This window comes from Felis catus, chromosome C1, assembly GCF_018350175.1.
Source record: "Felis catus isolate Fca126 chromosome C1, F.catus_Fca126_mat1.0, whole genome shotgun sequence".
In the NCBI taxonomy this organism is placed as follows: Eukaryota; Metazoa; Chordata; class Mammalia; order Carnivora; family Felidae; genus Felis; species Felis catus.
In genome coordinates, this window is record NC_058375.1 from 126,738,079 (window position 1) to 126,763,233 (window position 25,155).

General features: G+C 38.0%; 1 protein-coding gene across 9 annotated transcripts in view; it reads right to left on the reverse strand.

Annotated features, from left to right (window-relative positions):
* ZRANB3 (zinc finger RANBP2-type containing 3) overlaps nucleotides 1-25,155 on the reverse strand; it is a 304,924-nt gene that overhangs the window by 32,303 nt on the left and 247,466 nt on the right. For all 9 annotated transcript variants that reach the window (XM_045034812.1, XM_045034811.1, XM_045034815.1 and 6 more), the window contains 2 exons: nucleotides 24,497-24,676; nucleotides 23,559-23,711 (listed from right to left, as the gene is read on the reverse strand). In XM_045034812.1, coding sequence (XP_044890747.1) covers nucleotides 23,559-23,711; nucleotides 24,497-24,676 — 333 coding nt within the window. The remainder of the gene's footprint in view (nucleotides 1-23,558; nucleotides 23,712-24,496; nucleotides 24,677-25,155) is intronic.

A 25,155-nucleotide genomic window follows, 5' to 3' on the forward strand; every position in this document is an offset into this window, starting at 1 on the left:
GAAATAACTATGTTAAGTGACCCTTTTAGTATATGATAAATAAAGAACTGAAATGTAGGTGTTTGTAAGTAGGAGGAGTGATCTAAACTTATAGTAATTTTTATCACAAGGCTTTGGGAAAAAATAGAGTTAAGCCAACATGCCCCTGTCATAAGATGTGGAAAACAGAAGAACACATTGCTCTCTTCGGTTATATAGCAGACACTCGTTACTGTGTTCCTGTCTTTTGTTCAATCTTGCCTTTGAAAAACATAAAAAAAAATACTGCTTTTGGTGAGAAGCGCTGGGAATAAAAACTACAAAATGCTTAAGGTGGCAAAATGTGTGTTTTTATCTGAAAGGTTCAGGGACTTAATATATTTGCTCTGTTCTGTAGCATGGTAAACTAATGCTCTTTAGAGACAAATTTCTTGGCCATGATGATAGGATTAAAAGCCAGTTATTAGAAATGAAGCAGAGGAAAAGGAAATCTCATAAAACTCATAAAAAAACAATAAAGCACTTCAAAGTCTGGTGCTATCCCAGAGCAGCACACACCACCAACAAAAAGCACCAGTGTCGGGTCTCAAAGACTTTGATCAAAGGGCAGCTCTTGTAGGAATCATTACTGTCTCATGTCATTCGTCTCCTGTTCTTCAAAGAATTAATAAAACCGCTGTGACACAAATGGGTGATGGCCCCGAACAGCCCACGACTGGTGAGCAGAGCTGGAACTAAGGCGTCTGCCCTAACATTTGCAAACAAGCCAGAGGATACACAATGACAAGAGTGAGGGTTTAATCATCTAACTAAAAAAAATAAATTTCAGTTCTCCTAAAAGTAGATGTTTTCAGGTTTTGTAAAATGTCCACTCTTATGTAGTTAAATAAAATGTTGACAGGGATCCACTCTTAGGCACAATGTTTTTCTCTGTGGGCATAAAGAAAACAAACAAAATAAAATAACACTGGTTTTAAAGGAACATGGTAAAAAAGAAAACATTATTTTTATCAAAAGCAGTGCAGGGGTGCCTGGGTGGCTCAGTTGGTTAAGTGTCCAACTTCGGCTCAGGTCATGATCTCATAGTTAGTGACTTTGAACCCTGCACTGGGCTCTGTGCTGACAGCTCAGAGCTTGCTTCGGATCTCTTGTCTCCCCCATCCCTGCTCCTCCCCTGCTGGTTCTCTCTAATAAATAAATAAACTTAAAAAACAATTATATAGCAAAACACTGTATAATGCACAGATCTCTAGAATGGGAGTTAAATGTCACCTACTCGCATGTCTCTGGTGATGGCATCTCCCCCTCCTCCTGCACAAGCTGCTATTAGGCAGAATTCCTCCCAGGCCCTACTAGGTTGACCCTACCTCTGAAATGTCAGGAATTTTTCTCTTCCTATTACCACTACTACTGTTAAGAGTTCAGTGTGGTGTTTAGTGCTCCAAATTCCATCTGGGAATCTCTGACAAAGCAGCCTTTAAAAAAAAAAGTTCATTATTACTATTATTATTATTATTATTATTATTATTATTATTATTTTAACTGAGAGACAGACAGAGAGAGTGTAAGCAGAGTAGGGGTAGAGAGAGAGACAGAGAGAGAGAGAGAGGGAATCCCAACTAGGCTCCACACTGTCAGCACAGAGCCCACAACCTGGGCCTTGAACTCACCAAATGTGAGATCATGACCTGAGCTGAAATCAAGAGCCAGCCACTTAACCAAATGAGCCACTCAAGCACCCCCAAAGCAGCCTTTTATATAGTAATAGCCCTAAGAATAAAAAGGAACTGGCTTTATTAATAGGCCTATACATATCTATTAATAAAAGTAAAGTTTTGGTGAAAGGTATATTAAAGAACCCAGCTAAAACCCAAGGGTATCATGGGACTTCCTATCTCTCAGCCCAAATCTAGACTGTAGGGCCTGCCAGGGCAAGGTGCTTTCTTTCACTCTGCTTATGGTGGAGACACAAGTGCAGGAGAGGCAGGCCTCTGGGGAGAAAGGCAACTCGTGGCCCAGCCAACATCTTAGGCTCTGAAAAATTCTCTCAGGGATAGGGGAAGAAAGCCCTGAGACAGAGTAGAGACAGAAAAATCTCTTTACCACAGGTTCAAATGGGATGGCAGACATAATCCCTTCTCCAGCTACCACTGTCTCCAAGAACTTCTGACCCTTCCCCCTCCCATTCATTTCCCACATTGCTACTAAGGTCATCTTCAGAAAACAGAAATCTCATCAGGTCATTCATGTGCTTAAAAGCCTCGGATGACATTACACTCTTTCCAGGATAAATCCAACTTCTTGGCATTACACGTGTGGGCTCCTCTCCATCTGGCTGAGGCCAGACTTTTGGGGTTCTTCACATTTGAATCATGTCTTGTGTGCCCTATGCTCATACATTCACATGGAATACCCATTCCCAGAACACGTGGAGACTGTTCCTTCTTCTCACTGTGCTTTGTGGCATGCTTTGGGTGTTCCCTAGGGCTGGCTGAACTAGGATCCACCCCCTGTGAACTCATCCTTCACAATCCAGCTCAGGTGCTTCCAAAGGTAAACTTTCCCACATGCCCACAGTAGTTATTTATTCTGTCCTGTGATCCCAGAGCCTGGTTTACATATCTCTATTTTGACATATATTATATCTCATTAAAATGATTTGATTACAGTCATCTCTCCCAATTAAAGAGTAAGCTCCAAAGGAATGCTAGCTGTTTTCCTTATCTTTGCACCTAGCATGTAGTATTTTAAAACTAACTGCTTTATTGAGCTATAATCTATTTGTATACCATAAAATTCACTCTTTTCAAGTGTCCAATTAAGTTATTTTTGGAGTATTTCAGAATTCTACAACCATCACCACTGCTTAATTGTAAAACATTTTCCTCACCTTCAAAAAGAAATCCTTTACCAATTAAGCAGTCACTTCCTATCTCTCCCCCCTCCAAAGCCCTGGTAACCACTAATCTACTTTATTTTTCTATGGATTTGCCTATTTTGGCCAATTCATACAAATGGAACCAGACAATATGTGGCCTCTTGTGTCTGGCTTCTTTCATTTAGCATTAGGTTTTCAGGATTCCTCTATGTTGTACATGTATTGGAACTTCACTCCTGTTTATGAGTAAATACTATTCTGTTGTATGAATTATTCATCAATTGATCGATATTTGGACTATGACATTCATGCACAAGTTTTTGTGTGGACATATGTTTTGAATTTCTTTGAAAGTGAACCTGCTGGACCATATGGTGATTCTATGTTTAACATTGTAAGGAACCCCGAGAACTATTTCGCAAAATGGCTGTACCATTTTACATTCCTACCAGCAATGTATGAGTGTTCCAGTTTCTCTACATCTTTGGCCATACATGTTGTCTGTCTTTTTAATTTTAGACATCCTAGTGGGTGTGAAGTGGTATCTAATTGTGGTTTTAATATAACCTTAATAAATATTTATATAATGGTCTTTAAATGCCCTGTACATAGTACATATCACATAAACACTGACTAAACCAAATTGAAGTGTTTCAATGCTCTATTCACTCCATAAATAACTGAGTGTCCACAGTGTGCTAACTCTAATGCATCTGGTATAGTCTGGCAAGGTCATGAAGGTAGACTGTGGAAAAGAAAGGTCTGGGTTCAAATCCCTGATCTGTCACTCATTGGCTGTATACACCGGATTATTTAACCTTTCTGAGCTTTAGTGGGGCATGGTAGTAGTATCTGCCTTGTGATATAGCTATGAAGGTTAAATAAAATTATGTGTTTAAGGGCTTTGCACAGGGGCTGCATGGAATAGCCACTCAATACATGTTAATTATTACTACTGAGTGAATTGTTATCACTGAGTAGATTGAAGTAATAAAGACAAAGGCCGATGCCTAATAATAGCACTATGTGATGTAGGCCATGATGAAGATATTTATATGTCTCTGTCCATAACAACGAGGTCGCCCTCTTGTCCTTATTATTAGGCTATTATACAGACTAATTATATAATGTTTATAGAGTTTACAGAATGGTTTGAGTGGTTTACAGAGTGGTTTGAGTTCTAAAATATATATAAATGAATAGTCTAATTTAAGATGTGTTAAATTCAAGAAACCAGTACATTTGCATATTCAGAAACAAGACATTTTGGATAAGAAAAACTTAGACTTCACGAATGCGACAGCTCCTACGGTCAACGTTATTTTGCTGTTACCCTTTTCTCAACAGACAATATGTGGGAAACAAGGTTATTTTTCATTTGTATGAGACAATTCCTTATTGCACTGCTTAGCCCACAACAAAAAACCATTTCATACAATGTTAGCATTTAATAAAAAACGCAAGGTTTGTTTTTGAATTTTGAGGGTATATTTTTAAATTTCATAGTTGTGCTAAAGAGCTTTTCTTCCCAACTACACAATTTTTTTTTTTTTTTTTTGCAGACCAGCAACCATCCTACATATTTTTAATGCAAGTGTAGGTGTTTGAAATAGAAATCTGCTTTGGGTTAAGGGTGTTCGAGAAGGACTTGAGGACAGCAGACCAGGGGGCTTGAGAATGGTTTTGATAGAAAAAAGGCAGTGGTGTGAGCCAGGTGAAAGATTTAAGTACTAAAGAGGGGTAAGAAAGGTAGGCAACCAGGAAAAGTCTAATGAGGAGAAAGTTAAACTGTGAGCTGTTGAACTATGAACTCATAAAATGAAAACAACTGGTAAGGTTAAACACAGACCTCAAAGTCAGAGACAGAATTTGGGTTGTGGAGATCTGTTCCAAAATGGAAAGAGATCTACTGTGTGAAATTAGAAAATGGAAGCAACTCTGGCTTACTGAGGCTTGAAGAAGAGAAACCAAGCAGAAAGAAGACCTGCCCTAGGCAGAAGTTGCACTTGTTACCCATACTAAATTAGAATCCTTTCTTTTGCTCACGAATGAATCACTTACTGAATATTTTAACAACCAGTACTCATATATCCATATATACTGGTAAAGTACCAGCCCTGGTGCCATATATTTTTTTTATCCCAAGTTTCTCTTTGGATACTTTACAGTATACATAATATGGAAGAAGGGGACCTCAGTCATCTAGTGATCTAGGGACTCAAATAGCTGGAAAATGATGTTACTGTTTATCTATTAAGAGCCAAAAGAGAGAAAGGGCTCTGTAGGCATTAAGGGAAGGGCCCAATTCCTACAGCTAATGCTAAAGAAAGGGATACCCCTCAGATGATAGAGCATAAATGAAAATCAGAGAGAGGGGGAGGCTTCCTATTGAAATACTCCAATGAGTGTATTTTATTCAGAAACAGCCTTTAATCACTAGGAAATGACATTATAGAATAATTAACTCCATACCATTCTCTCTTTCCATCGGTAAGTAACCAACTTCATCACTCAGTGTAAGCCATTGTAGGAAAATCAAAACACCTCAAAACCAAAACAGCAGCTAGATGTCATATACTTTCAGAGGCAGAAAAAAAGGAAGAAGCCTGAGAAATAGGATTGCATCTGAGGCAGTGACCTTGGTGACGGACTCCTGGACAACACTTGTTACTTAAGGGACAGTCAACTGGGCTGTGCAGAACTATCTTTCCTCATGGTGGTAGGATGTTTTCATTGAGTTGGACTTCCATTTGAGTTACATTTGGATTAATGTTTTCCTTTAAAAAATGTAAATATATTTAGGAGGGGTAAAGAACTGTGACTCATTCACTTGTGTGGATTAATTCCATGCAGGGTATTATGCACATACTTAATAACAGCTACAGCAGCAGCATTAACCAGTATTGTGCTGAAGCAAAGTCCTAGAATCCCATGCTATGCCAGATCACAGGAATGTCCAGAAGGCCCTATTGGTGGGGTGAGGGAGTACAATGAGGAGACTGAAGAAGAGGCTATTTACCAAACATTAACCAAAGAAACTGACTATTTTAACAACCAGTACTCTTATATCCATATATACTGGTAAAGTACCCACCCTGGTACCATATATTTTTTTTATCCCAATAATTAGCTGAATTATGTGACAGAAGAGAATTCTGATTAAGAGAGGAAGGAGATAAAGATAATGCCAATTCCATGCCCTCATTTTATCCTCTCTTTGCCCTTTGAGCTCACTCCCTGCTCCTTGGTCTCCTCCTCTCTGAGCCTCTCAGTTCCCTGTTCACTACGGCTGATGGGCTGCACTGAGACAAGTGATAACATATACAATCTGTTCTTCCTGCAAGGGAAGGTCCCTCTTCTTGGCCTTAGCTCAAAGTTCCAGCTGCAGCCACAGGGCACGGGGACAGATAGAAAATGAACATCTCTTAAAATGCTGACACTATAGAAATGTTCACAAGCTGTGAAAAACCATCCAATTAGAACCGTTATAAACTTTTTAGTTAAACAAGTTTTTGATGACAATGGGCAAATCTGGTTAATTTGGCAAAGATTAATTGACAAAACTGGAAATATCTGAAAAATGTTAAATGTAGGAAATTTAAAAAAAAGACTTTAAAACAGGATCAGAAAGAAATTAGTATAAATAGAAAGATTTCCATAGGAAATGCTCAAAGTTTGGCAACATTCAGAAGAAAAATATGTTTATCAGTAGATTAAATTTGCTTAGGACTTGTCAACAAATTGAATATTTCTTAAAATGCATGAAACTGGAGGGTATAAACTTAGGTGAGTAGCATGTGCACCTAAAGTGCACATTTCACGTCCTGGCCCCAAACCACCAAATACAAACAAAGCAAAAACACATCAAAACAAATGGTCTCCACATTACAGAACTCCAACTTATAGAAAACCATGTGTGTATAACAACACGTACTCAGGCCAGGATGGTTCAAGATGGTGGAAAAGAAAGATCCTTAACTTATCTCTTCCCATGTATACAAAAATATACAGCTATATATAGATTAATACCCTCTTAAGAAGACTGGAAAACTAGCTGAAGAGTTTATCCACAATAGTCGATATAAAGGCCACAGTGAGATGGGAGAAGCAGAGACATGGTTTTGCCAAAAATCTGTCCTTGGCATGGGGAAGGATCTTAGCAGTTCAGTGCTTCTCCTAAAGAAGCAAGGCGCTGGTGCCCCACATGAGACACTCCAGTCCTTGCGATTTACACTGGGAACATAAATCCCCTAAAAGTCTGGCTCTAAAAACCAACGGGCTTATGTCTAGGAGACCCAAGAGGCTACAGGTAATTAAAAGTCTGTTCTTAAAGGGCTCCTGCACAGATTCACTCATCTTGGGATGGAGGGCAAAAGCAGAAATTTGAAAAGTGCGTAGGCCATATGCAAAGGAGATTCATTAGTTATTCTTTAAGCATCTGCTGGAGATAAGCATCCCCTGGCAGGACTTTCTCTGGGGAAGGAGGTATTGGTGCCATTTTTGAGTTCTTTACTCTACCTTGTCATGCTGGCAGTCACCACTTTTGTATTTCCCCAGCCTTGGTAGCACCAATAGGCTTCCCCTGCTCCAATGTTCTCTCATGATCATGCTGAAGCTGGCAGGCCTGGCCTGGACGCAGGCTCCCACGCAGGTTTCTGAAGCCAGTGGGCTTCCCCTGGTCCCAAAAGCTCCTACAACGCTACTGTACCTAGTGGTATAGTCCAGCCTATATACCTGCCTGTGGCCCTGCTATAGCCATCAAGATTCCTGCAGCTCTGCTAAAGCTGGCAGGCATGTGCAGTCAACATAGAAGACATTCCCCGAACAGCTGGCTTTGGTGACCAGGGTGGCCTGTGTTGCTGGGCCCCATGAGACTAAAACATCAGAAAGAGTTCCTGGCAGGTGATCAACACCAGGGCACAGCACAAAAAGCACACTGAAACAAATCCTAGTCTTCCTACAAAAAAGGCCTTGTTATGTGTCCTGTGGGACAGACTACAGGTTTACCACACAACCAGAGGCAACCAAGGAACTCTCAGGGAATGTAGGGTAGGGGACACTAGCTTTACTCTCCCTTGGCCTCACTACAACTTGCTGGCATCTCCCAGCAAGGAGCTTATCCACTTGTCTGGAGCCCTAGGGGGTAACTGGCACCAGGGCACACCTCCAAATCACCTGGCTAGGAGGCCAGCAGGGGTTATTAGTGCAGTCCCAAAAGACCATATATATTTGTATACTTTAGAAGCAGCTGCCTGAGGGCCTGGCTTCCACTCAGCTTGAAATTAGGTGCTGACTGAGTTCTCTCCCTTTCACACACTGACAGGACTTGGCAAACCCTCAACATCCTCAAGTGTGACCCATCAAGAATAACTCAGGCTGCTTAGACAATCACAAAGGTGCAAGAGAAAAGCAAAATTTAGTGTAAGACTGAACAATAAGGTTCATCAGTCTATACAAGGCCACTCCTTCAAGACTGGGAGAGGAGGCTGTTATACCTAATATACACAGAAACAAAGAAATAAAATCAAAATGAGGAAATGGAGGAATATGTATTAAATCAAAGAACAAGATAAAGCTCCAGAAAAAAATCTTAATGAAACACATAGTAGTGATTTATCAGATAAAGAGTTCAAACTGATGGTCATAAAGATGCTCACCAAACTCAGGAGAAGAATGGATGAGCAAAATGAGATTTTTAACAAAGAGAGAGAAAATACAAGAAAGGATCAAACAGAAGTCACAGAAAGAAGAATACAGTAACTGGAATGAAAATACAAGAAGGGGTTCAATAGCTGACTAGATGATGCAGAAGAACAGAACAGCAACCTAAACCAAGGAAGTGGAGCTCAACCAAAGAAAGGAGCAAAAATAAAAAAGTATTTTAAAAAAGTGAAGATAGCCTAAGGGATTCATGGTAAAACACCAGGGGAATAGTGTTTTTATTACAGGAGTCAAGAAGAAAGAAAGGGGGAGAAAACTTTTTTGAAGAAATAATAGCTGGAAACTTCCCTAATGTAAGAGAGGGGACAGACATCAAGGTACAGAGAGTTCTAAGTAAGGTGAACCCAAAGAGACACACTCCAAGACACATTATAATTAAAATGTCAAAAGTTAAAGCTGAAGAGAGAATCTTAAAAAGCAGCAAGAGATCACTTGTTACATACAAGGGAACCCCCATCAGACTATCAGCTGATTTTTCAGTTGAAGCTTTGCAGGCCAGAAGGGAGTGGCACAACATATTCAAAGTGCAGAAAGGAAAAAACTTCCGACCAAAAATACTCTACCCAACAAGGTTATTATTTAGATATGAAGGAGAAAGAAAGAGTTTTTCAGAATAGCTAAAGGGGTTCATCACCACTAAATGAGTTACAAGAAATGTTAATGGAACTTTTTTAAGCTGAAAAGAAAAGGCATGAATTAGTAACAAAAAAAATGAACTAGAAATCTCAACAGTAAGGCAAATATATAGTAAAGCTGGTGAATTAACCCCTTATAAAGCTAGTATGAAGGTTAAAAGACAACAATAGTAAAATCAACTGTAACTATGATAATTAGAGGATACACAAAAGAAAAAGATGTAAACGTGACATCAAAAACATAAAACATTGGGTGAGGGTGATATGTAGAGGACACCAAGAATGCAGAATTTTTAGAATGCATTCAAGTTTAAATTGGTATCAACTTAAATTATATATACATATATATATATATATATGTATGTACATGTGTGTGTATATATATATGTATATGTATATGTATATGTATATATATATATATATATATATATATATATATATATATATATATCAGCTGTTGTATATAAACTACATGCTAACCACAAAGCAAAAACCTATAGTAGATACACCAAAGATAATGAGAAAGGAACCTAAACATAAATTAAAGAAAGTTATCAAACCACCAGGAAAAAGCAAGAGAACAAAGGAAGAGAGGAACTATGATACAAGTCAGAAAAGAATTAACAGAATGGAAAGAAGTACATACATATCAATAATTACTATAAATAAATGGACTAAATTCTCCAAAAGACTCACACACACACACACACACACACACACACACACACACACACACACACACACAAGATATAGAGTGGCTGAATGGATGAAAAACCAAGACCCATCTATATGTTGTCTACAGGAGACTCATTAAAGATCTAGGGACATGCACGGCTGGAAGTAAAAGAATAGAAAAATATATTCCACAAACACGGAAACTAAAAGAATGCTGGTTTAGCTACCCTCATATCAGACAAAATAGCCTTAGTTTTTAAAAGTTTACTTATTCATTTTGAGACAGAAAGACAGATACAGAGAGAGCATGCAAGTGGGGGAGTGGCAGAGAGAGAGAATCCCAAGCAGGCTCCGTGCTGTCAGCACAGAGCCTGACATGGGGCTCAATCTCACAAACTGTGAAATTATGACCTGAGCTGAAATCAAGAGTCAGGTGCTCGATCAATTGAGCCACCCAGGTGCCCTGTAAAATAGGCTTTAAAAACAAAGACTATAATAAAAGAAAAAGAAGGCATTACACAATGATAAATTAGTCAATTCTACAAGAAGATATTAACATTTCTGGGTATTTATGCATCCAACAGAGGAGGACCAATATACATAAAGCTGATATTAACAAACCACAAGGAAGAAATTGACAGCAATACAATAATAGTAGGAGACTTTATACCACACTTATACCAATGGATAGATCATCCAGACAGGAAATCAATAAGGGAACATTGGTCTTAAGTGACACACTAGATCAGCTAGTCTTTAAAGATGTATGCAGAACATTTCATCCAAAAGCAGCAAAATACATTCTTCTCAAATATACATGGAACATTCTCCGAGAAAGATCACATGTTAGGACACAAAACAAGTCTCAATAAATTTAAGAAGACTGAAATTATACCAAATATCTTTTCCAACCAAAATGGTATGAAACTAGCCATCAATTACAAAAAGAAAACTTGAAAAAATCACAAATGGGTGGAGATTAAACACATGCTACTAAACAACCAAAGGCCAATGAAGAAATCAAAGAGTAAAAAGAAAAAAAAAAAGCAAACACATAAGACAAATGAAAACAGAAATGCGATATATCTATATGTCAATACATCTATATATACAACAAAACCTATTGAATGAAGCATAGGAGGTGCTAAGAGGGAAGAGTATAGCAATAGAGGCCTACCTCAGGAAACAAGAAAAATCTCAAACAATCTAAAGAAGCACTTAAAGGAACTAGAAAAAGAAAAACAATCAAAGCCCAAAAGAAGGAAGAAAATAATATCAGAAGGAAGGAAATAACAGAGATCAGAATGAAATAATAAATGAAATACAGACTTTAAAAAAAACAATAGAAAAGATCAGTGAAACAAAGAGCGGCTTTCTTAAAAAGGTATACAAAACTGACAAACTTCTAGCTAGACTCAAGAAAAAAAGAGAGAGGATTCAAATAAAATCAGAAATGAAAGAGGAGAAGTTACAATTATTACCAGAGAAAGACAAATGATCATAAGAGACTCGTATGAACAATTACAGGCCAACATATTGTACAACCTAAAAAAAGTGGATAAATTCCTAGAAATATACAATTTTGCAAGACTGAATTATGAAGAAATAGAAAATCTGAATACATCAATTACTAATAATGAGGAGATTGAATCAGAAATCACAAAATTTCCAACACACAAAAGTCTACAAGAGATGGCTTCACTAGTTAATTATACCAAACATTCAAGAAGATTTAAAAACACACTTCACAAAATCTTTAAAAAAACAGAAGAGAAAGAAATGCTCCCAAACTGATTTTATGAGGCCTGCATCACCTTGATACTAAAATCAGACAAGTACACCACAGAAAAAGAAAATTACACACCAATATCCCTGAGAAACACAGATGCAAAATCCTCATTAAAATATTAGAAAACAGAATTCAACAATACATTAGAAGGATCATACATGATGATCAAGTGGGATTTATTCCAGGGAAGCAGGAATGATTCAACATGTACAAATCAATCAATGTGTTACACTACATTAAGAAAAAGGAATGATAAAGATAATCTCAAAAGATGTAGAAAAAAGCATTTGAGGCTATCCAATATTCATTTATGATAAAATCTCTCAACAAAGAAGATAAGGAGGGAAAGTTCCTCAACATAATCAAGGCCATATATGACAAACCCACAGCTAACATCATACTCAATGGGGAAGAGCTGAAAGTTCTTCTTCAGAATAGGAACAAGACAAGAATACTGACTTTCACTTTTATTTAACATAGTATTATAATGCCTAGCTGCAGCCATCAGACAAGAAAAAGAAGTCATCTAAACGACAAAGGAAGAAATAAAACTCTCACTATTTGTAGATGACATACTATACACAAAAAACCCTAGACTCCATCAAAAAGGGTTAAAACTAATAAATGAATTCAGTAAAGTAGAAGAATACAAAACTAATATACATAAACTTATTGCAATTCTTTCCATTACTAATGAACTATCAGAAAGAAAAAATAAGAAAAAAATCCCATTACAATTACAATAAAATAGAATAAAATACTAAAGAATAAATTTATCCATGGAAAGACCTACACATTGAAAACTATAAGAAAGAAACTAAGAAGACACAAATAAATTAAAAGATATTCTGTGCTCATGGGCTGAAAGATTAATATTGTTAAAAAGTCCATACTATGAAAAACAATTTAGAGGTCTAATGCATCTGTATCAGATCCCAATGGGATTTTTCACAGAACTAGAACAAATAATCCTAAAATCTGTATAGAATCACAAAAGACTTTAAATAGCTAAAGCAATCTTGAGACAGAAGAACTAAGTTGGAGGTATCAGGCACCTTGATTTCAAACTATACTGTGAAACTACTGTAATCAAGACAGTATGGTATTGGCATAAAAGAAGACACATAGATCAACAGAATAGAACAGAGCACAGAAATAAATCCACAAATCTATGGCCAACTGATTTGACAATGAAGCTAAGAAGGTACTATGGGGAGAGTACAGTATCCCCAATAAATGGTGTTAGGAAAACTGCACAACCAAATGTAAAAGAATGCAAGTGGATTACTATCTTATGCCATACATTAAAATTAACTCAAAATTGATTAAGACTTGGATGTAAGAACTGAAACCATAAAAGTATAAGAAAATGTAAGGAGTAAGCTCTTTGACACTAGTCTTGGAGTTGAATTTTTAGATCTGACTCCAAAGCAAAGGTAACAAAAGCAAAAATAAGTAAGTGAGGCTACATCAAACTGAAAAGCTTATGCACAGTGAAGCAAATTGTCAACAAAATGAAAAGGCAACCTACGGAATAGGAGACTATATTTGTAAACCATATACCTGAGAAGGGGTTAATATCCAAAATATATAAAGAACTCAAACATTAATAGCAGAAAAACAAACAATACATTAAAAAATGGGCAGAAAATTTAGAAGCATTTTTCCAAAGAAGACATACAGACAGCCAAGAGGCACATAACAAGATGTTCAATACCACTAATTATCAGAGAAATACAAATCAAAATCACAATGAGGTATCACCTCACACTAGTTAGAAAGGCTATAATCATTCTGGGAAGATGGTGGCATAGGACGACGCTGAGCTCACCGCGTCCTGCGGATCACTTAGATTCCACCCACACCTGCCTAAATAACCCAGAAAATCACCAGAAGACTAGCAGAACAAATTTTCCGGAGCCAAGCGTAGAAGAGAGGTCCACGGAAGAGGGTAGGAAGGGCAGAGAGGCAGTGTGTGCTACACGGACTGACAGGAGGGAGCCGGGGTGGAGGGGGAGCCCGCCAGCAAAGCAGAGCCCCCGAGTCTGCCTTGCAAAAGCGGAGGGGCCGGGTGGAGTGTGTTCGGACAGCGAGTGGGTGTTCGGACAGTGAGCGGGACTTAACATCTGGAAGGTTATAAGTTAACACCTCTGCTCAGAGAGCGGGAGGGCTGGAGGACAGACGGAGCGCAGCTTGGCAGGGAACAAAGGTGCTCACCAGCGCCATCTCCCTCGCCCATCCCCCAGCCAAAATCCCAAAGGGAACCAGTTCCTGCCAGGGAACTTGCTTGCACCATGCAAAAACCCAACGCTGTGCTTCTGCGGATCCATCCCTCCAGCGGGTCCCTCCTGGCGACTCCTCCTGATTCCCTCCTGGTGCTGCAGGGCCCCTCCCGAAGCAGATCTCGGAAGGAAAAGCGAGCTGAGCCTGCCCCTCCCACCCTTGTGCACCTTGCCGATCCACCCCAGCTAATATGCCAGATCCCCCGCACCACAAGCCTGGCAGTGTGCAAGTAGCCCAGACGGGCCACGCCACCCTTACAGTGAATCCCGCCCCAGGAGAGGGGAAGAGAAAGCACACACCAGTCTGACTGTGGCCCCAGTGGTGGGCTGGGGGCAGACATCAGGTCTCACTGCGGCCCTGCCCACCAACGCAAGTTATTCAAGACAGCACAGGGCAAGTGCCCTGTAGTTCCGCACCACTGCAGGGACTATCCAAAATGACGAAACGGAAGAATTCCCCTCAAAATAACCTCCAGGAAATAACGACAGCTAACGAACTGATCAAAAACGATTTAAACAATATAACAGAGAGGGAATTTAGAATAATAGTCATAGAATTAATCGCTGGGCTTGAAAACTTATAAAGGACAGCAGAGCATCTATTGCTACAGAGATCAAGGGACTAAGGAACAGCCAGGAGGAGCTAAAAAATGCTATTAATGAGCTGCAAAATAAAATGGAGACGACCACAGCTCGGATTGAAAAGGCAGAGAAGATAATAGGTGAACTAGAAGATAAAATTATGGAAAAAGAAGATGCTGAGAAAAAGATAAAAAAAATCCAAGAGTATGAGGGGAAAATTAGAGAACTAAGTGATGCACTAAAGCGAAATAATCTACGCATAATTGGTATTCCAGAGGAGGAAGAGAGAGGGAAAGGTGCTGAAGGTGTACTTGAAGAAATAATATCTGAGAACTTCCCTGATTTGGGGAAGGAAAAAGGCACTGAAATCCAAGAGGCACAGAGAACTTCCTTCAGACGTAACTTGAATTGACCTTCTGCACGACATATCATAGTGAAACTGGCAAAATACAAGGATAAAGAGAAAATTCTGAAAGCAGATAGGGATAAACGTACTCTAACATATAAAGGGAGACCTATAAGACTCGTGATTGATCTCTCTACTGAAATTTGGCAGGCCAGAAAGGAATGGCAGGAAATCTTCAATGTGATAAACAGAAAAAATATGCAGCCAAGAATCCTTTATCCAGCAAGTCCGTCATTTAGAATAGAAGGAGAGATAAAGGTCTTCCCAAACAAACAAAAACTGAAGGAATTCGTCACCACTAAACCAGCCCTACAAGAGATCCTAAGGGGGATCCTGTGAGACAAAGTACCAGAGACATTGCTACAAGCATGAAACCTACAGACATCACAATGACTCTAAACCCATATCGTTCTATAATAACACTGAATGTAAATGGACTATATGTGCCAACCAAAAGACATAGGGTATCAGAATGGATAAAAAACCAAGACCCATCTATTTGCTGTCTACAAGAGACTCATTTTAGACCTGAGGACACCTTCAGATTGAAAGTGAGGGGATGGAGAACTATTTATCATGCTACTGGAAGTCAAAAGAAAGCTGGAGTAGCCATACTTAAATCAGACAAACTAGACTTTTAAATTAAAGGATGTAACAAGAGACGAAGAAGGGCATTATATAATAATTACAGGGTCTATCTATCAAGAAGAACTAACAATTATAAATGTCTATGCGCCAAATATATAAAACAATTACTCACAAACATAAGCAACCTTATTGATAAGAATGTGGTAATTGTAGGGGATGTTAATAGCCCACTTACAACAATGGATAGATCATCTAGACACATGATCAAGAAAGAAACAAGAGCCCTGAATGATACATTGGATCAGATGGACTTGACAGATATATTTAGAACTCTGCATTCCAAAGCAACAGAATATACTTTCTTCTCGAGTGCACATGGAACATTCTCCAAGATAGATCACATACTGGGTCACAAAACAGCCCTTCATAACTATACAAGAATTGAGATCATACCACGCATACTTTCGGACCACAATGCTATGAAGCTTGAAATCAACCACAGGAAAAAGTCTGGAAAACCTCCAAAAGCATGGAGGTTAAAGAACACCCTACTAAAGAATGAATGGGTCAACCAGGCAATTAGAGAAGACATTAAAAAATATATGGAAACAAACGAAAATGAAAATACAATATTCCAAATGCTTTGGGATGCAGCGAAGGAAGTCCTGAGAGGAAAATACATTGCAATCCATGCCTATCTCAAGAAACAAGAAAATCCCAAATACAGAATCTAACAGCACACCTAAAGGAAATAGAAGCAGAGCAGCAAAGACACCCCAAACCCAGCAGAAGAGAAATAATAAAGATCAGAGCAGAAATAAACAATATAGAATCTAAAAAAACTGTAGAGCATATCCATGAAACCAAGAGTTGGTTTTTTGAAAAAATAAACAAAATTGATAAACCTCTAGCCAGGCTTCTCAAAAAGAAAAGGGAGAGGACCCAAATAGATAAAATCATGAATGAAAATGGAATTATTACAACCAATCCCTCAGAAATACAAGCAATTATCAGGGAATACTATGAAAATTATATGCCAACAAACTGGACAACCTGCAAGAAATGGACAAATTCCTAAACACCCACACACTTCCAAAACTCAAATGGGAGGAAATAGAAAGCTTGAACAGACCCATAACCAGGGAAGAAATTGAATCAGTTATCAAAAATCTCCCAACAAATAAGAATCCAGGACCAGATGGCTTCCCTGGGGAATTCTACCAGACATTTAAAGCAGAGATAATACCTATCCTTCTCAAGCTGTTCCAAAAAATAGAAAGGGAAGGAAAACTTCCAGACTCATTCTATGAACCCAGCATTACTTTGATTCCTAAACCAGACAGAGACCCAGTAAAAAAGAGAACTACACACCAATATCCCTGATGAATATGGATGCAAAAATTCTCAATAAGATACTAGCAATCAAATTCAACAGCATATAAAAAGAATGATTCACCGTGATCAAGTGGGATTCATTCCTGGGATGCAGGGCTGGTTCAACATTCGCAAATCAATCAATGTGATACATCACATTAATAAAAGAAAAGATAAGAACCATATGATCCTGTCAATCGAGGCAGAAAAGGCCTTTGACAAAATTCAGCACCATTTTTTAATAAAAACCCTCGAGAAAGTCGGGGTAGAAGGAACATACTTAAACATCATAAAAGCCATTTATGAAAAGCCCACAGCGAATATCATCCTCAATGGGGAAAAACTGAGAGCTTTCCCCCTGAGATCAGGAACACGACGGGGATGTCCACTCTCACCGCTGTTGTTTAACATAGTGTTGGAAGTGCTAGCATCGGCAATCAGACAACAAAAGGAAATCAAAGGCATCAAAATTGGCAATGATGAAGTCAAGCTTTCACTTTTTGCAGATGACATGATATTATACATGGAAAATCCGACAGACTCCACCGAAAGTCTGCTAGAACTGATACATGTATTCAGCAAAGTTGCAGGATACAAAATCAATGTACAGAAATCAGTTGCATTCTTATACACTAATAATGAAGCAACAGAAAGACAAATAAAGAAACTGATCCCATTCACAATTGCACCAAGAAGCATAAAATACCTAGGAATAAATCTAACCAAAGATGTAAAAGATCTGTATGCTGTAAACTATAGAAAGCTTATAAAGGAAATTGAAGAAGATATAAAGAAATGGAAAAACATTCCATGCTCATGGGTTGGGAGAATATTGTTAAAATGTCAATACTACCCAAAGCAATCTACACATTCAATGCAATCCCAATCAAAATTGCACCAGCATTCTTCTCGAAGCTAGAACAAGCAATCTTAAAATTCATATGGAACCACAAAAGGCCCAGAATAGCCAAAGGAATTTTGAAGAAGAAGACCAAAGCAGGAGGCATCACAATCCCAGACTTTAGCCTCTACTACAAAGCTGTCATCATCAAGACAGCATGGTATTGGCACAAAAGCAGACACATAGACCAATGGAATAGAATAGAAACCCCAGAACTAGACCGACAAAAGTACGGCCAACTAGTCTTTGAAAAAGCAGAAAAGAATATCCAATGGAAAAAAGACAGTCTCTTTAACAAATGGTACTGGGAGAAGTAGACAGCAACATGCAGAAGTTTGAAACTACACCACTTTCTTACACAATTCACAAAAATTAACTCAAAATGGATAAAGGACTTGAATGTGAGACAGGAAACCCTCAAAACCCTAGAGGAGAAAGCAGGAAAAGACCTCTCTGCCCTCAGCCACAGCAATTTCTTACTTGACACATCCCCAAAGGCAAGGGAATTAAAAGCAAAAATGGGGGCGCCTGGGTGGCTCAGTCGGTTAAGCGGCCGACTTCAGCCAGGTCACAATCTCGCGGTCCCTGAGTTCGAGCCCCACGTCAGGCTCTGGGCTGATGGCTCAGAGCCTGGAGCCTGTTTCAGATTCTGTGTCTCCCTCTCTCTCTACCCCTCCCCCATTCATGCTCTGTCTCTCTCTGTCTCAAAAATAAATAAACGTTGAAAAAAAATTAAAAAAAAAATAAAAGCAAAAATGAACTATTGGGACCTCATGAAGATAAAAAGCTTCTGCACTGCAAAGGAAACAATCAACAAAACTAAAAGGCAACCAACGGAATGGGAAAAGATATTTGCAAATGACATATCGGACAAAGGGCTAGTATCCAAAATCTATAATGAGCTCACCAAACTCCACACCCGAAAAACAAATAATCCAGTGAAGAAATGGGCAGAAAACATGAATAAACACTTCTCTAAAGAAGACATCCGGATGGCCAACAGGCACATGAAAAGATGCTCAACGTCACTCCTCATCAGAGAAATACAAATCAAAACCACACTCAGATACCACCTCACGCCAGAGTGGCCAAAATGAACAAATTGGGAGACTATAGATGCTGAAGAGCATGTGCAGAAACAGGAACCCTCTTGCACTGTTGGTGGGAATGCAAACTGGTGCAGCCACTCTGGAAAACAGTGTGGAGGTTCCTCAAAAAATTAAAAATAGACCTACCCTATGACCTAGCAGTAGCACTGCTAGGAATTTACCCAAGGGATACAGGAGTACTGATGCATAGGGGCACTTGTACCCCAATGTTTATAGTAGCACTCTCAACAATAGCCAAATTGTGGAAACAGCGTAAATGTCCATCAACTGATGAATGGATAAAGAAACTGTGGTTTATATACACAATGGAGTACTACATGGCAATCAGAAAGAATGAAATAAGGCCCTTTGTAGCAACGTGGATGGAACTGGAGAGTGTGATGCTAAGTGAAATAAGCCATACAGGGAAAGACAGATACCATATGTTTTCCTCTTATGTGGATCCTGAGAAACTTAACAGAAACCCATGGGGGAGGGGAAGGAGATAAAAGAAAAAAAAGAGGTTAGAGTGGGAGAGAGAGCCAAAGCATAAGAGACTCTTAAAAACTGAGAACAAACTGAGGGTTGATGGGGGTGGGAGGGAGAGGAGGTTAGGTGATGGGCATTGAAGAGGGCATCTTTTGGGATGAGTACTGGGTGTTGTATGGAAACCAATTTGACAATAAATTTCATATAATAAAAAAAGGAAAAGAAAGGCTATTATCAAAAGCATAAGAAACAGTAAGTGTTGGTAAGGATGTGGAAAAAAAGGGAACAATGTGTGGGAATGTAAATTGGTGGAGCCACTATGGAAGACAGTATGGAGGGTCCTCAAAAAATTAAAAATAGAACTACCACATGATCCAAATATTCCATCTCTGGGCATTTATCCAAAGAAACAAAAACAGTAATTTGAGAAGATATATGCACCTCTTAATTCATTGCAGCATTATTTACAATAGCCAAGATATGGAAGCAACCTAATGAATGAATGTATAAGGAAAATGTGGTGTGTGTGTGTGTGTGTGTGTGTGTGTGTATACTACTCAGCTATAAGAAAGGAACTCTTCCCGTTTTCAACATGAATAGACCTTGAGGATATTATGCTAGGTGAAATAATTCAGACAGAGAAAGACATATACCATATGATTTCACTCATGCATGGAGTCTAAAAAGACCAAACCAACCAAACTAAGCCAAACTCGTAAATGCAGAGAACACATTGGTGGTTATCAGGCGGAGAAGGGAGTTGGGGCATGACTGAAATGGATGAAGGAGGCTAAGAGTTTACAAAAATTGAATTATGATGCTGTACACCTGAAACTAAAATGTTATATACCATTTTTACCTCAATAAAAAATAAAAAAATAAATATATGCTATTTAAAAAAATGACATACACTGAAAAATCTGTGTGAGGTAACACTAAACTGTAAAAGAAAAACACCTGGCTCGGGGGAGTAAGATTTGATAAAGGTGACTGGGTGATTTTTTAAAAACGTAATACGTGGATATATATTTTTCTTCAAATACAGTTAAAAACAATAAACATGTATATACATGGGAAAATGCATTTTAAATTCTTAATTCTTATCTTAAAAATGAACACTTAAACATAATTCAATAGTTAGGAAATCTTAGAGAACAAACAGCTACAAATCATAATTTTAGTTACATATTTTTAAAATACCTAGGATTTTAAGTATTTATTGATTTTTTTATAGACCAAAATATATAAACACTACCAAAAGGAAAGTAGTTTTTTAAGAAAAAGAAAAATGTCTTAGAATTGATCTTTTGAGTTTTTTAAGCTGTATTTGATAGAATGGCATTCTAGTATCCTAAAAAAAAAAAAAAAAGTACCAGCCCTATAAATAAAATGCATACAAAATTTAATAAGATTCTACCTAAAAAACATTGTTTCTTCCTATGGAACTAAACTTTACAGACTTTAATTTTATTCCTATAATATCTTTCAAAAATTAAAATTCATTCTTTCAAAACACTATTTTGCACACCTGAAACTAATGTAACATTTTGTGTCAACTGTACTCAAATAAAAAATGTTAAGCTCCCAAATTTCACACCACATGGCACCAAAGGGGCTAGGAAGAAGCAGACAGTTTGAATGATTATAAGCTTCTCTAATGTTCTCTGATAGTATTTATTATTATACAGAAACGTACCCGCCATTCAAAATTTACAAATAGTACTACTGTACTGTTTAATTCCTATTCTTTTTTTCTTTAAGTTTTTTTATTTTGAGAGAGAGAAAGTGCACGTGAGCAGAGGAAGAGCAGAAAGAGAGAGGGAGAGAGAGAGAATCCCAAGCGAGGCTTGAACCCACGAACCATGAGATCATGACCTGAGCTGAAACCAAGAGGTGGACGCTGAACTGACTGAGCCACCAAGGTCTCCAAATTCCTATTCTTCTTTAAAATTAAATATTTCTGTTAAAGTTGCTATTACATTTTTTACTCTTTCCCAGACTCATTCTCCTCCTTCCAGATAAAATCAATATTACAAGTTTAATATGGGTTATTCCAATGTCTGTATATTTCATTATGTATGCATATGTATTCATAAATACACAATATTATTTGTGTGTATGGGCTATGCAGTTTAAAAATCACATGTTTTCAAAATCTGGTCACGTTAAGACATAAATGTAATTCATTCATGTTAATTTCTAAATACCCATCAGGGCATTTTGGTTATTTCTAATCTTTAACAATGCAAAAACTGATTCAACAAACATTCTTCTACATGTATCCTTCTACCCATGGGTGAGAAGACATTACTAGAAATGGAATGGTTTGGTTTAAGGGCATTTCCAACTTTACCAGATATTACCTAATTGCTCTCCCAAGGGGTTACAACAATTTGTACTCCTACCCAGCAGTATATGAAGTGTTTGGTATATAAAATGTTCCTGACATTTTTGGTATGTTAAGTATTTCCATTGTTGCCAATCTAATAGGTGTAAAGTATGGTATTAGTGTAGTAGTTATTTTAAAAGTGTGTTGCATGTATGGAAGGACAGAGCCACAGAGCACCTGCACTGATGATATCAAGAAACAGAGATCTTCCTGCTGGATAAGGGAAAAACATAAATGCTTATGTCTGCACAGATGGGAGGAGAAAAAGAACCCGGTGGTGCTGGATTTGAACTGGAGTCTCAGAGTGAACTTATGAACTAAATATGCACATATACATACATACATACATGCATATTAACCTATCTCTGACAAAATGTATGTATGTGCATGTAAATCGCTGTATACACTGAAAAGAGCCTAGAAATAATGACATCCCAGAGCAATAAAAACAAAACAAAACAAAACAAAAAACAACACCCTGATTTCTAAATATCACTTCCCAGCAAAGGGAATCAAGGCTCCTTAAAGAAATGTCCAGTTCCAGGTCTGGGGCAAAGATAATAAAAGGTCAATCTTAAACTGTTTGTCAAAAAGCAAGGAAGCAATCAAAGAAATGCAGGGACTTGTTTAAAAAATGAAAGAAAAGAGAGAAAGGAGCTTCCATAAACCATATCTTAAGAAAAACAAAGAAAAAAGTAAAGGATTAAACCACATTAATAGTAACAGAATTCCCAAGCTCACAGTGATATTTTTTAAATGAGGAAAAATAAAGTTTGTCTTTACAGAAAAATGCCAGCTAATAAATACAGAAGCAAAGACAGAATTAGAAAAACCACTATTTAGGGGCACCTGGGTGGCTCAGTCAGTTAAGCGTCTGACTTCGGCTCGGGTCATGATCTCACAGCTTGTGAGTTCGAGCCCCGCATTGGGCTCTGTGCTGACAGCTTGGAGCCTGGAGCCTGCTTCAGATTTTGTGTCTCCCTCTCTCTCTCTCTCTGCCCCTCCCCCACTCACACTCTGTCTCTCTCTCTCTCTCTCTCTCTCTCTCTCTCTCAAAAAATAAACATTAAAAAAATAATAAAAAAAAGAAAAAAAAAGAAAAACCACTATTTAAAAACTGATTCAGACAAAGATCATAGTGAATGCTAAGACTACCAGATGAAAGGTTCTGGGAACAGGACAGTCACATAATCTCAAAGAGCCACACCACAGATTACTTATTAACTGTAAAGGGAAAATGCGCCTGTACAATTTGCCTTATCTTGGTGAGGCAGAGTTTCTTTCCACGTTTACTGGCTACTCAAGGGTCCTCGTAATGCTCACATTCTTCACCTGTTTTTCTGTTGGCTCATTTGTGTTTTACTAATTAAGTTGTATAAATTGTTAGATACTTTGGACACTGTAATGCAAACATCCCTACTGAGTCTGTGACCTGTTTGTGTTACACTCTGTGGCAAAATTAATACATCTTTCCATATCCTCAGGATCATAAATACAGCCACCGATATTTTCTTCTGAACACTGGATTCTACTCAGCATGCATTTCTAAGGGGCTAAACAGAGAGCACTGGTATGTAACTGCTGGAAGATACGAGCCACTGGTGCAGCCTCCTTGCAATGTCTTCTTGTGGTTCTAAGAGGTTTTCCAGCTTTTATGGGGAAGCTCCTTTCAACAGCATAAACAATGAATCGTGGCTACTTAAGAAATAAATGACAAAGTTATAGTTTCAGTATATTAAAAAATAAAAAAAATAGACAAAAGAATTTGTTATATGCTCTTACATGAGTGAACAAAATTTCATTCCTGAGCTCTTCACAACTTTCATTTGGAGTCCAAGCTTCAGCAAACTGCAGGAAATCCCATTTTTCCTTATCACCTTCCTCAGCCTGAAGTTGTTCCTTCCGACCATTCAGTGTGCTCCCTGTAACTTGTGTCTGTAAGAGGAAAAGGCATGTGAATTTTACAAAAGTTCTCTCATAGCAGACCCTTGCTAAGCCGTAATGTGATTTTGCATTTAAACCACAAGTAATCCATAAGAATAAACTCTTATCGTTTCAACCTATCATTGGATTTTAGTAACATAATATTTCAAAATTACAACAGTCAATGATTCCTATGCTTAATGAGGAAAATGTCCAACTACAGAAGATTTTCTCAAAAAAAATTTTATTATGATATTTATAAACTTTGAAATTGAACCTACATATGATTGGCCATTTTGAATATCTAGTCATTGCTTGAAAAACATGCTCTAATAACTAGTCAAATCCTTTCTGTAAATACCCCTGCAGGCTGGGGAGGAAAAAGACAGGTGAGTGGAAAGAGCAAGCAACATCCCTCCTACCCTTTCTGGAGTCCAGGTACAGGCTGTCTTCTGTCCAAAATTAGCTGGGAACTCAATCCTTGAGTAACGGTTTATTCTTAGCTTACAAAAAGGACTTGAGGTTTGAAAATGTTATGCTTCCTTGCTAGCTCTTCCTCTTCTGGCCTCCAAAATGGTAGATGAAGGCCTTGGAAGGCAGTAGGAAAACTTCATGTCTCTTCCTTATCACAGAGGAGAGGTAAGGTACTACCAATTGAAGCCTTTCTAAACTTGGTCCTTATACTACCTTAGTGTACCTGGATATCCTTTGCCTGAAAACACTACAACTCAGCCTCTTAACTTATGTAGGCTCTGCATAATAAGGAGTACAATGGTAACCCTGAATTCAAGCTTTACCTTTCGATTCAACATTCCCCACATAAGGGTGTCTAGGGTCCCATTTGCAACAAGGTAGTGAATATTCACAGAACTGCACTGTCCAATTCGGTGAGCACGGTCTTCTGCTTGTTTTATATGACCAGGGTCCCAATACAACTCAGCAAATACAACATGAGTTGCAGCAGTAAATGTCAAACCCTAAGCAAAATAAAGAAATTGAGATGCAAATAAACTGAGAATGTAACATAGAGCCGTATATAATAAAGTCTTTCTGAACATGTTAAATGAACAAGAAGAGAAAGCTGAAGGACTTAAAAATAAATCAGTCTTTCATTTTAAGCCAAATTAAGAAAATTTAATTCATGAAAGGCAAATGAAGACTGCTTATTGCAAATGGCCAGGTAAACTACAAAAAACACATTTAAAAGGTATTTCAGTAATTTCAAAAGTCAGTTTGATGGATATATATATAAACAAAATCATTTTATCCTCTGATGAGGACTGGATTCACATTACCACTGGAAAATCTAATAAAATGAATTATAAACGAGAATATAATTTCTAACACATGGTATCCATAGCAACTAGGCAGACAGCAATGACTTCCTCTATTCATTTAGTTCAGTGTTGTTCTATAAAGCAAGAAAATCATGTCTCCAGTCACAATGTTCTCTTCC